At 41.6% G+C, this 12,327-nt stretch overlaps 1 protein-coding gene across 1 annotated transcript; it reads left to right on the top strand.

Moving 5' to 3' along the window:
- Positions 1-339: 339 nt before the first annotated feature.
- LOC147435852 (uncharacterized) lies at positions 340-1,023 on the top strand. Its single transcript, XM_086487797.1, has one exon. It carries the CDS (start codon positions 340-342, stop codon positions 1,021-1,023), a length of 684 nt encoding a protein of 227 aa, XP_086343923.1.
- Positions 1,024-12,327: the final 11,304 nt, after the last annotated feature.

Here is a 12,327-nt window from a genome sequence, read left to right on the forward strand (position 1 = left end):
TAGCATTAAAGAAGTATGTGTTCATGAGAAAAGCAGGAAAATATGTTATTCATGGTGATGTTATTTTCATAAAAGAGAATGATCTGGTGCTACGTCGTGTACCTTGTAAAAGGAAGAGATTTGTAGACTTTTGGAAGAGAACCATGAGGGATCTTGTGGTGGACACGTTGCAATGAAAGTAACTTTACAAAAGATCTTGCAAGAAGGGTATGTGTGGCCAAGCATACAAAAGGATGTCCATCATTGGTGTAAATCATGTTTACCATGCCAACATATGGGTAAGAGAGTACTCAAAGCTAAATTTTGCAACATTATGTTATCTTATGATGTGTTTGAGAAATGGACCTTGATGCAATAGGGCCATTTCCTATGAGGAGTGGAAAAGGAAAATGTTATATTCTTATTGTAGTTGACTATTTGTCAAGATGGGCAGAGAAGAAGGCAATAAAGAAGATCACTAGCAAGGATGTTGGAAAATATGTGCATCACGATATATGTTGTAAGTTTGGTGTACCATTGGAATCTCTCTATGATAATGGTCCGGGATTTCATGGAGAGCTGATTGACTATTTATGTGAGAAGTTGAAGGTACCACAAAAGTACACCACTCTTTATTATCCACAATGTAATGGAATGAATGATAGATTCAATCGAGAGTTTATGAAGATACTTACCAAAGTGACTCACAATCATACTGAAATGTGGGATCTTGAACTTTCGTGTCCTTTGTGGGCTTATATAACATCTGTGAAATCAAGAACAAGATTTTCTCCATTTCACTTGTTGGTCTTTGGAAAGGAAGCGTTGTTTCCCTTTGAAGTTGAGATTCCTTCTATCAAGATGCTCATGAAGATGAATGAGGAGGCAACAGACATTCTTGAAGAGAGACTTTTTCATTTACAGTGTTTACAGCTTGATCGTACTCTTGCTTTTGAGCACTATGAGAAGAATCAACATAGTCAACAAAGAAGGTCCAATGAAATTGTGAAGGACAAAGAGATAGAGGAGGGTGAAATAGTTTAGCAATACAATAGTAAATTGGATAACACCTTTCAAAATTAGTTTCAAATTAAATGAGAGGGTCGATTCATGGTAGCAAAGAAGTACAAGAATGACACTTATTAGCTTGCTGATTTGGATGGAACCGTACACTCATCTAGAGTTAATGGATACATGCTCAAAAACTTTGTGCCAAGAATGATAACACGTGTAAAATATGATATAATTCTTCAAGAGCATGACAACTTGAATGTCACTTTACATGCAAAGGTAACTTCTTGGGATGATATGTGCTCTTTGTTTGCCCTGGATTTGCTGATCATTAATGATCTAGTAGACTAGGGGGTTGCCAAGTTCTGACGATATTTTTTATGAAAGTAAGAAAACGCCTAAATTTTTAATGGATTTTTTTCCAACTTGCTGAAAGAAGTCACATGTGTATATGCCATGTACATACTCAAGCGTGCTCGTCCAAGGTCACCGTTATGTACATATCCCCTAGAGGGATTGGATCATTGCTTATGGCATCATGGTTTTTTAAAATTCCTTGTACATGATGTAGATATGCTTTTGAGTCTCAATAAAACAAGTTTAAGTATAGAGAATTCTCTCTCATGTGCTAAAATGTGATCTATGTAGTCACCCATGCAGCTCTTCTATATTCTTGCATATTTTATCCAGATCACGTGCATCGTGTATGCATGGTGATGTATTTTGAAATGTAGTGCTTTGAAATGATTTGAGGAATCACCATGACAAATTTGGTGATTGTTGGTAACCGTTTGTCTTAATCCCCATCGAAGTTGGCTTTTTATAGGCAAAAATAGGTCAAAATGGCTCAAAAATTGGTCGAATTGGGTCCGAATTGGCCAATTTTTGACATATCAGCTCACATGTCGTGGAAAACAAAAGGGAGTGTATAAAACTATGTAAATAATTGAATTTGGGAGCTTTGCAAAGTGGTTTCAAGTTCGAAAAAAGATGCAACGTGTACACATTGTGAATAGTAATTGTGAATAGTCAGGTTCGCGTGCTAGCAATCGGACACATGTACATGCCCGTATAGGGTATCGGGGCCTTGGATATGGTTTTAGGTGGCTTATTTTGGTTCTATAGAATGTGTTCGAGCTTTTTAGAATGTAAATAATTCAAGTGACAAGTATGGGTACTCTCATCCCGCTTAAGAAGTTTGGGACATGCGGTAACTATCTATTTACGGTGCCTGATCTGCGGTGATATATGCATCGCCTTAGAAGTGGTCAAAAATGGAATGTGGGGATGTGGAAATATGATTTCGGTATCGAGGATCAAGCATGCAAAATTTGGTGAATTTTGGAGTCCGTTTGGGGTTTTTCTAGCGAAAAATGCCCACCAGGGGTCAAAATTGGCCAAAACTAGGCCAAAACTGGGCCGGATGTAGTACAACATTTGAAGCCTAGCAAGCGCATTCAAAGTGCACTTTGGAGCTTCAAGAGTATGAGTTGGAGTTTAAAGCGGATCATTCTGTTAAAGCTCACTTGTCAGACATAGTCGTACATAAGGCGGGGGAGCTTCCATCTTACCCAAGGGTTGACAAGGATGATCATGAAGAGGAAGTAGATATTACAGATGCGTATACAATGATGTTTGATGGTGCATACAGGAAATTTATTCAAAAGGAAAGTGGTGGGTTAGTCATTAAGAACCCAAAAGGTGATGTAATCTTTTCTAGAGCTTACGATCTTGACGAAGCTGAAAGTAACAATGAGGCCGAACACCTCACACTTTTCCTTGGGTTGAAGCGGTGTGTTGAGTTTGGACTGAAGAGGGTCATTGCAAAAGGGGATGCATTGCTAGTCATGAATCAATTGCTTGGTTTTTGGAATGTTAAGAAAGAAAATTTGAAGAAGTGGTTCTATGGCATCAAGAAGCTTTTGCATGAGTTTGAGAAGATACAGTTTAAGCATGTTCCTCGTGAACAGAATAAAGAAGCTGATTAGTTGGCTAGGGACAAGTTGGATGCCTTGGTAGCTCCTTTAAAGGTCAAGGAAGCCTTGTATGTAGGAAGGGAATCATTGCAAGATGTAGAAGTATTTCTTGGTAAAGGGCAATGTCGAGAGGGCATGTCAAAGGTTCGGCGTAAGAGAATAGTTGCAAAAGCAAGAAACTACACATTGGTAGGTGAGGATCTCATGCTTTATGGCAAGGATAGCATTTTGAGAAAAGTGCCGTACAAAGAAGAGATAGGCTTGATTTTGAAACAGGCCATCAAGGCAAGGATCAGGTTGTCTTTCGTGTTTTGGGAGCAGGTTACTGTTGGCCCTCTATGATGAGAGATGCTTATTTTTGGTGCAAGTCATGCCATGAATGCCAAGTGTTTGCAAATCAGAAGCTTTTGGCTGAGCCTCAGAAAGCTATAATGTCTTTTGATGCATTTGCAAAATGGGGAGTAGATGCTGTAGGTCCAACGCCAAGGACCAACAATGGTAAAAGGTATATCCTTGTGGCTGTGGACTATTTGAAAAAATGGATGGAGGCAAAAGCAGTAAAAGATGTAACAGCAGGAAGAGTGGCCTCTTTTTTAAATGAACAGGTGTGTTGCAAGTTTGGAGCTCCAATGGTTATTATTTCTGATCGTGGACCAGGATTTAGGGGAAAAATTGTTGCTGCTCTCATGGAGAAATTAAAAATTCAGCATAGGCATTCTTCTCCTTACTACCCACAATGCAATGGGTTGGTTGAGAACTCCAATGGTCAAATTGTGAAGATGCTATCAAAGTATGCTAAAGAGAATCCTAAAGAGTGGGACTTGGACTTGGAAAAGTGTTTGTGGGCTTATAGAACTGCGTATAGAGTGTCAACACAGTTTACACCATATGAACTTGTTTATGGAAAGGAAGCTCTTATGCTCATACAAGTGCAGTTGGATGCCCTGAAGTTCTTGTGTAGAATGCAAGGTGAGCATAGAGACAAGGATGGAGAAAATGAATAAGAGGCTGCTAGAGAAAGAGATCAAAGAAGGAGATTTGGTGATGAAGTATGATTCTCGCTTGGATTTTACTTTTCAAAAGAAGTTGAGGGACAAATGGTTGGGTCCATACAGAGTGAAGCATGTATTTCCTAATGGCACCTATGAGTTGGATGCCATGAAGCTCTTGTGCAGAATGCAAGGTGAGCATAGAGACAAGGATGGAGAAAATGAATAAGAGGCTGCCAGAGACAGAGATCAAAGAAGGATATTTGGTGATGAAGTATGATTCTCACTTGGATTTTACTTTTCAAAAGAAGTTGAGGGACAAATGGTTGGGTCCATACAGAGTGAAGCATGTATTTCCTAATGGCACCTATGAGTTGGAAAAATTGTTTGGTGAACGTTTGCGCTATAGAATAAATGGTTATAGATTGAAGAAATATTTTGCAAGGGATGTAGTTCGAGATGCAAATAGTCTCTTGGTTGAGCATAAATGCTCTACCTAGAGGGTGGGCAATGATGATAGACCGCTTTTGGCGTGTACAAAGTAGTGTTTATATGCATGGTCATATGTACATAAATATGTAAAAACTTGCATTTGGGAGCTTTTCAAAGTTGTTTCAAGTTCAAAAAAAGATGCAACGTGTACACATTAAATAGTCAGGTTCGCACGCTAGCAGTCGGACACATGTACATGCCCGTATAGGGTATCGGGGCCTTGGATATGGTTTTAGGTGGATTATTTTGGTTCTATAGAATTTTTTTGAGCTTTTTAGAATGTAAATAATTCAAGTGACAAGTATGGGTACTCTCATCCCGCTCAAGAAGTTTGGGACATGCAGTAACTGTCTATTTACGGTGCCTGATCTCCAATGATACGTGCATATCCCTAGAAGTGGTCAAAAATGGAATGTGGGGATGTGGAAATGTGATTTGGTTATCGAGGATCAAGCGTGCAAAATTTGGTGAATTTTGAAGTCCGTTTGGGGTTTTTCCTGCGAAAAATGCCCGCTAGGGGTCAAAATTGGCCAAAACTGGGCCAAAAAAGGTCAAAAAATGGTCAAGAAAGGTGTGAAATGGCTTCAAATTTCCACATCACTCACGGTGCCATGATGGTCCAGGCTGAGGGAGGACTTTGGAAGAGGAATATCAACACTTTCACCCCTATGTGTGTGGGAGTAACCAGAGTTCCTACAGGTGGTCTAGTGAAGTCCCGTTGCGTTCCCGTCCTGTTTTCGAGTGTATGGAGGAGTGAATGAGAGATTTCTCTCTTCAATTTTGCACTTGGGAGAGTCTATGGAAGTTCTGAGGTTTCCATGGATGTGTTTGTGCAAGGAATTGAGGGAAGAAGGTGCGGCTTTCTGCAAGACTATGTGACCCTGTATCGGTGCCATTAGGGTTGGCGCTACTCCAAAGAGTCCAACAGAGTGGAGTTTGGTGAATATTTTGCAATGGTTTGAGAGTGGCCTTTTGTGTCTGGATTTTTTGTTTTTTGATGGTTTTTCTTGTATATTTTGGTCACCATCAAGCGTGATTTCAAGTGTTGATCACCTCGACTCACCTTGTAGTGTCTCTGGGCAGGCAAGGGCTTGTAGGTCGAGGCGTTTGGAGTTTGAATTGAGCTTGTGGGTAGATATTTTAGGGAGCTTTTGAGTGGTAGTGAGTGAGGTGAGGAATTCAAGTAAATTCCTTGTGTTGTGTTGAGTTGTCTGGGTGTGTGAGTGTGCGCACGACATCTTTTGCTCCATCATCCTTTGGCGATCCTGCTGAGGAGCGGAAATTTGCCGGTTGTGCACCCAGGTGAAGCAGTTTTGCTGTGAAGTTTGAGCTTCATTGAATAAAAGTGGTGGTTTGGTTGAGGTGCAAGACTTCAAATTTTGTGGAATTACTCACGCAAGGGAGAAGCAACTTCAAAGGGATGGCGTATAGTCGGCCAGTGTTTACAGGGAAGAAGGATGTGAAGGATTGGATTGCGAACTTCGAGTGGCATACGCTTGGTATGCACATTGTGAATGACGAAGCCAAGATTCATTTATTTCCTCTTGCGCTCAAAGGAGAAGCTCGGGAGTGGTTTGAAGGTTTAGAGGAAGAAAAAAAGCAAACATGGGAGCAGGTGAAGTTAGAAATTTTTGAGAGGTTTGGAAAGAAACTAACCGCAACAGAAGCGACAACAAAATTGAGAGGTTTGCAGCAAGATGTTCATGCTAGCTTTAAAGAGTTTTTGCAACACTTCAAAGGACTTTGGGTTCAATTAGAGGCGGCATTCCAAGTACCTCCAGGGGATTTCTTTAAAGTACGTCAGTTTATGGATTGTCTCCATCCAAGTGTAAGGGAGAAGGTCGATCAAGAGGCGCCTGCTACATTTGAAAGAGCTGTGAAAATTTCCGAGGCCAAGAGCAAGAAGATCAAGAGAAGGTGGAAGCAAGGCCTGACACATAGTGAGCCAGTTGTGGTGCAACCAATGGTCCTTGTGACAACGGATGATAGAGTGGAGCGAGTTGTTCAAGGTCCAGATCCTGTTACGGCCTGGGTTCTACATGATCTTTCCGGTCAGTTGCAAGAATTAAGAATTAACATAATGAATAGAAACCAAAGAGAGGAGCGGCCAACTGGGAGAGGCAGGGGACGAAAGCTACAAGGAAGATGCTACAATTGTGATGAAGAGGGTCACTAAGCCCCTGATTGTCTTGAACCACCAAGAGAGAGAGGAGGGATATACCCCCTATATGGACGTGGTCGAGGAAGAATAGAAGAGAATCATCAAGAACGGGCACTAGAAGCACCACCGCCGCAACAACAACTGCAACCATTGCCTGCAAATGGAGTAGGTAGGGCTATTAACATCATTACCCTTGAGCATCAAGATGTGGATGTTTTGGTCAATAAGAGAGCTAGGCATGATAGGGAGAAAGAGACAGAAGAAGAGAGGGAAACAAGAGCAAGGAAAGGAAATGCTAAGGTAGAAGACAAACCAGAAAGTAGCAAGAGGCAGCAAAGAAGGAAAATTGGTCCAAAGGACTACCTCCTTGGCCAAGGTGTTGAAGACTATGATATTGTCGACGACATACGAAATCAAAAGGCAAATATATCTTTTGGTCAGTTGGTGGCTTTGAATGCGAAATTGAGGAGGCAGTGGACCAAGTGTGTGAGTACGCGGCTCCCTTCCAAGAAGGAAAAGCGTCAAAGCATGGTGTCATCTTTGAGGGTTGGTCACCCAGTGGATATGGTGTCAATAGTTGAAGCTATGTTGGGAAAGAAGACGGAAGTGCAAGCATATGTGGATGGTGGTGCCCAGGTGTGTTTCATGATCGAGGCTATCATGAAAGAAGCAGGTGTCAAGATGTCAGTGAATGATTCGATCCGTATGAAAATGGCCAACCACAAAAAAGCAAGGTGTCTTGGAACAGCTGAAGATGTGAAGATAAAAGTCTTGGGGATTGAGTGCTTGGTTGATTGCTACGTGATGCAAGCGGGTGAGAATGCATATCCAATCATTTTAGGGAGGCCATGGCTTATAACCCTTGGTGCTAAGCAGGATTGGGGCATGGGCTTGATCACCATCCCCGACAAAGGGAAAGGAAGGACCATTGTCTACAACATGAAGACACACGAGAGCCGTACACAGCCCCTAGTGGAGATGCAAGATACGGATTCGATGGAAACCACATCATACGATAGTGATGCTTCGTCTACATCATCAGAAGAAAGTGTAGAGGGAGGCTTGATGCAATTATGTCCTGATCTTTTTGGGATAAGTGTTGAAAAGGAAGCATCGATGCATGATGTGAAGTTCAAGGAGGAGAAGGATAGTCCAAAAGAAATTGTAGAGCCTGCCAAAGTGAATGTAAGGAGCATGCTAGGAGAGGACTTGACAGAAAAAGAAAAAAAGGAGTATGAAGACATGTTTACAGAGTTTCCAAATCTATTCGCCACTGAATATACAGAGTTGCAAGGAGCTAAAGGAGTCGAGCATAGAATCAATCTAAAAGAAGGTGCCAAGCCAAAGGTTCAAAAGCTTAGGAGGTTGGGGGTCATTCATGAGAAGGCACTTCATGAAGAGGTGACGAAGCTTTTGGAAGCAGATTTCATCTTTCGAGTGGAGGAGTCCGAATGGGTCTCTCCAATTGTTATTGTGCCCAAGAAGAACGGAAGATTTAGGATATGTGTCGATTTCAAACCTTTGAATGCTGCCACAAAAAGGAATCATTATCCACTACCCTTTCTAGATGAAATCCTCAATCAGGTTGCAGGTCATGAACTTTACTCAATCATGGATGGATTTTCTGGCTACTTTCAGATCTTGATAGCGATTGAAGATCGATTGAAGACGACCTTCATTACTCCTTGGGGTTGTTTTGCCTACAAAAGAATGCCTTTTGGGCTGGTTAATGCATATGCTACCTTCCAAGGGTGGATGAATAGATTGTTTGGTCCCTACTTGGGTAAGTTCATTCGTGTTTTCATGGATGACATTGGGTGTTATAGCTCAAGGGTCACACATTTGGAGAAGCTGAGGTTGAGTTTTGAAAGGCTTAAACAAGAGGGTGGGCAACTCAACCCAAAGAAGTGTAAGTTTGCTCATGCCAAAGTCCATTTGCTAGGACATGTGGTTTTCCAAAATGGAATAGAAGCTGACCCAGAGAAAGTTAAGGCTTTATTGATTATGGATCCGCCCAGCAACACAAAGGATTTGGCATCATTTGTGCATAAGCTAAGGTACTTGTCACGTTTTTTCTGGATGCTATGTCAGTATGTGTATCCTCTCCAGAAATTGAGTCAAAGAGTTCAAGGGTTTGAGTGGAATGAAGACATGCAATAGGCTTTTGATGGCTTTACCAACAGTGAGTCCTCCCGACTTGCAGTCGATTTTCTATGTATCTATTAGTGTGGGGTCAGTAGCTTTTGGGTCGGTTCTCTTACAAAAGCAAGGAAGGAACTTCAAGCCAGTTTATTTTGAGAGCAAGATGAAGAATGTAAGCGAGTTCTCCTACACGAAAATGGAACAGTGGGTTTTCTCCTTGGTTCTTGCTTATCAAAGGTTTAAAACCTATTTGTTGCCCTAACAGTTCTATGTGCTCACCACATCGAATCTTTTACAGGATGTAGTACAACATTTGAAGCCTAGCAAGCGCATCTTCAAGTGGACTTTGGAGCTTCAAGAGTATGAGTTGGAGTTTAAAGTGGATCATTCTGTTAAAGCTCACTTGGCAGACATAGTCGTACATAAGGGGGGCGAGCTTCCATCTTACCCAAGGGTTGACAAGGATGATCATGAAGAGGAAGTAGATATTACAGATGCGTATACAATGATGTTTGATGGTGCATATACAGGAAAGTTCTTCAAAAGGCAAGTGGTGGGGTAGTCATTAAGAACCCAAAAGGTGATGTAATCTTTTCTAGAGCTTACGATCTTGACGAAGCTGAAAGTAACAATGAGGCCGAATACCTCACACTTTTCCTTGGGTTGAAGCGGTGTGTTGAGTTTGGACTGAAGAGGGTCATTGCAAAAGGGGATGCATTGCTAGTCATGAATCAATTGCTTGGTTTGTGGAATGTTAAGAAAGAAAATTTGAAGAAGTGGTTCTATGGCATCAAGAAGCTTTTGCATGAGTTTGAGAAGATACAGTTTAAGCATGTTCCTCGTGAACAGAATAAAGAAGCTGATTAGTTGGCTAGGGACAAGTTGGATGTCTTGGTAGCTTCTTTAAAGGTCAAGGAAGCCTTGTATGTAGGAAGGGAATCATTGCAAGATGTAGAAGTATTTCTTGGTAAAGGGCAATGTCTAGAGGGCATGTCAAAGGTTCGGCGTAAGAGAATAGTTGCAAAAGCAAGAAACTACACATTGGTAGGTGAGGATCTCATGCTTTATGGCAAGGATAGCATTTTGAGAAAAGTGCCGTACAAAGAAGAGATAGGCTTGATTTTGAAACAGGCCATCAAGGCAAGGATCAGGTTGTCTTTCGTGTTTTGAGAGCAGGTTACTGTTGGCCCTCTATGATGAGAGATGCTTGTTTTTGGTGCAAGTCATGCCATGAATGCCAAGTGTTTGCAAATCAGAAGCTTTTGGCTGAGCCTCAGAAAGCTATAATGTCTTTTGATGCATTTGCAAAATGGGGAGTAGATGCTGTAGGTCCAACGCCAAGGACCAACAATGGTAAAAGGTATATCCTTGTGGCTGTGGACTATTTGAAAAAATGGATGGAGGCAAAAGCAGTAAAAGATGTAACAGCAGGAAGAGTGGCCTCTTTTTTATATGAACAGGTGCGTTGCAGGTTTGGAGCTCCTATGGTTATTATTTCTGATCGTGGACCAGGATTTAGGGAAAAAATTGTTGCTGCTCTCATGGAGAAATTGAAAATTCAGCATAGGCATTCTTCTCCTTACTACCCACAATGCAATGGGTTGGTTGAGAACTCCAATGGTCAAATTGTGAAGATGCTATCAAAGTATGCTAGAGAGCATCCTAAAGAGTGGGACTTGGACTTGGAAAAGTGTTTGTGGGCTTATAGAACTGCGTATAGAGTGTCAACACAGTTTACACCATATGAACTTGTTTATGGAAAGGAAGCTCTTATGCTCATACAAGTGCAGTTGGATGCCTTGAAGTTCTTGTGCAGAATGCAAGGTGAGCATAGTGACAAGCTGCAAGAAAGAATTATTTCTCTAGAGTTGTTCCGAATGAAAAGAGAGAAAGCCAATGATTATTATCTTCAACAAGCAGAGACAAGGATGGAGAAAATGAATAAGAGGCTGCCAGAGAAAGAGATCAAAGAAGGAGATTTGGTGATGAAGTATGATTCTCGCTTGGATTTTACTTTTCAAAAGAAGTTGAGGGACAAATGGTTGGGTCCATACAGAGTGAAGCATGTATTTCCTAATGGCACCTATGAGTTGGAAAAATTTTCTGGTGAACGTTTGCGCTACAAATAAATGGTTATAGATTGAAGAAATATTTTGCGAGGGATGTAGTTCCAGATGCAAATAGTCTCTTGGTTGAGCATAAATGCTCTACCTAGAGGTTGGGCAATGATGATAGACCGCTTTTGGCGTGTACAAAGTAGTGTTTATATGCATGGTCATATGTACATAAATATGTAAAGACTTGCATTTGGGAGCTTTGCAAAGTGATTTCAAGTTCGAAAAAAGATGCAACGTGTACACATTGAATAGTCAGGTTCCCACGCTAGCAGTCGGACACATGTACATGCCCGTATAGGGTATCGGGGCCTTGGATATGGTTTTAGGTGGCTTATTTTGGTTCTATAGAATGTGCTTGAGCTTTTTAGAATGTAAATAATTCGAGTGACAAGTATGGGTACTCTCATCCCGCTCAAGAAGTTTGGGACATGCAGTAACTGTCTATTTACGGTGCCTGATCTGCGGTGATACGTGCATCGCTCTAGAAGTGGTCAAAAATGGAATGTGGGGATGTGGAAATGTGATTTGGTTATCGAGGATCAAGTGTGAAAATTTTGGTGAATTTTGAAGTCCGTTTGGGGTTTTTCCTGCGAAAAATGCCCGCTAGGGGTCAAAATTGGCCAAAACTGGGCCAAAAAAGGTCAAAAAATGGTCAAGAAAGGTGTGAAATGGCTTCAAATTGCCACATCACTCACGGTGCCATGATGGTCCAAGCTGAGGGAGGAATTTGGAAGAGGAATATCAACACTTTCATCCCTCTGTGTGTGGGAGGAAGCAGGGTTCCTACAGGTGGTCTAGTGCAGTCCCGCTACGTTCCCGTCCTCTTTTCGAGTGTATGGAGGAGTGAATGAGATCTTTCTCTCTTCAATTTTTCATTTGGGAGAGTCTATGGAAGTTCTGAGGTTTCCATGTATGTGTGTGTGCAAGGAATTGAGGGAAGAAGGTGCGGCTTTCTGCAAGACTATGTGACCCTGTATCCGTGCCATTAGGGTTGGCGCTACTCCAAAGAGTCCAACAGAGTGGAGTTTGGTGAAGATTTTGCAATGGTTTGAGAGTGGAATTTTGTGGCTGGAGTTTGGTGAATATTTTGCAATGTTTTGAGAGTGGAATTTTGTGGCTGGAGTTTTTGGTTTTTGATGGTTTTTCTTGTATATTTTGGTCACCATCAAGCGTGATTTCAAGTGTTGATCACCTTGACTCACCTTGTAGTGTCTGTGGGCAGGCAAGGGCTTGTAGGTGGAGGCATTTGGAGTTTGAATTGAGCTTGTGGGTAGATTTTTTAGGGATATTTTGAGTGGTAGTGAGTGAGGTGAGGAATTCAAGTAAATTCCTTGTGTTGTGTTGAATTGTCTGGGTGTGTGAGTGTGCACACGACATCTTTTGCTGCATCAACGCATCTTGTTGGGTTGGTGGGAGCTTGTAATCCCCAAGAGTTTCATCTTGATTGGAGTGAAGAAGGA

The sequence above is a fragment of the Adiantum capillus-veneris genome, chromosome 18, assembly GCF_014529385.1.
Source record: "Adiantum capillus-veneris isolate H3 chromosome 18, ASM1452938v2, whole genome shotgun sequence".
In the NCBI taxonomy this organism is placed as follows: Eukaryota; Viridiplantae; Streptophyta; class Polypodiopsida; order Polypodiales; family Pteridaceae; genus Adiantum; species Adiantum capillus-veneris.

Bases quoted from the DNA above. Each gene is read 5' to 3' on its own strand.
- LOC147435852 (XM_086487797.1), top strand. From the start codon at position 340: ATGGACCTTGATGCAATAGGGCCATTTCCTATGAGGAGTGGAAAAGGA.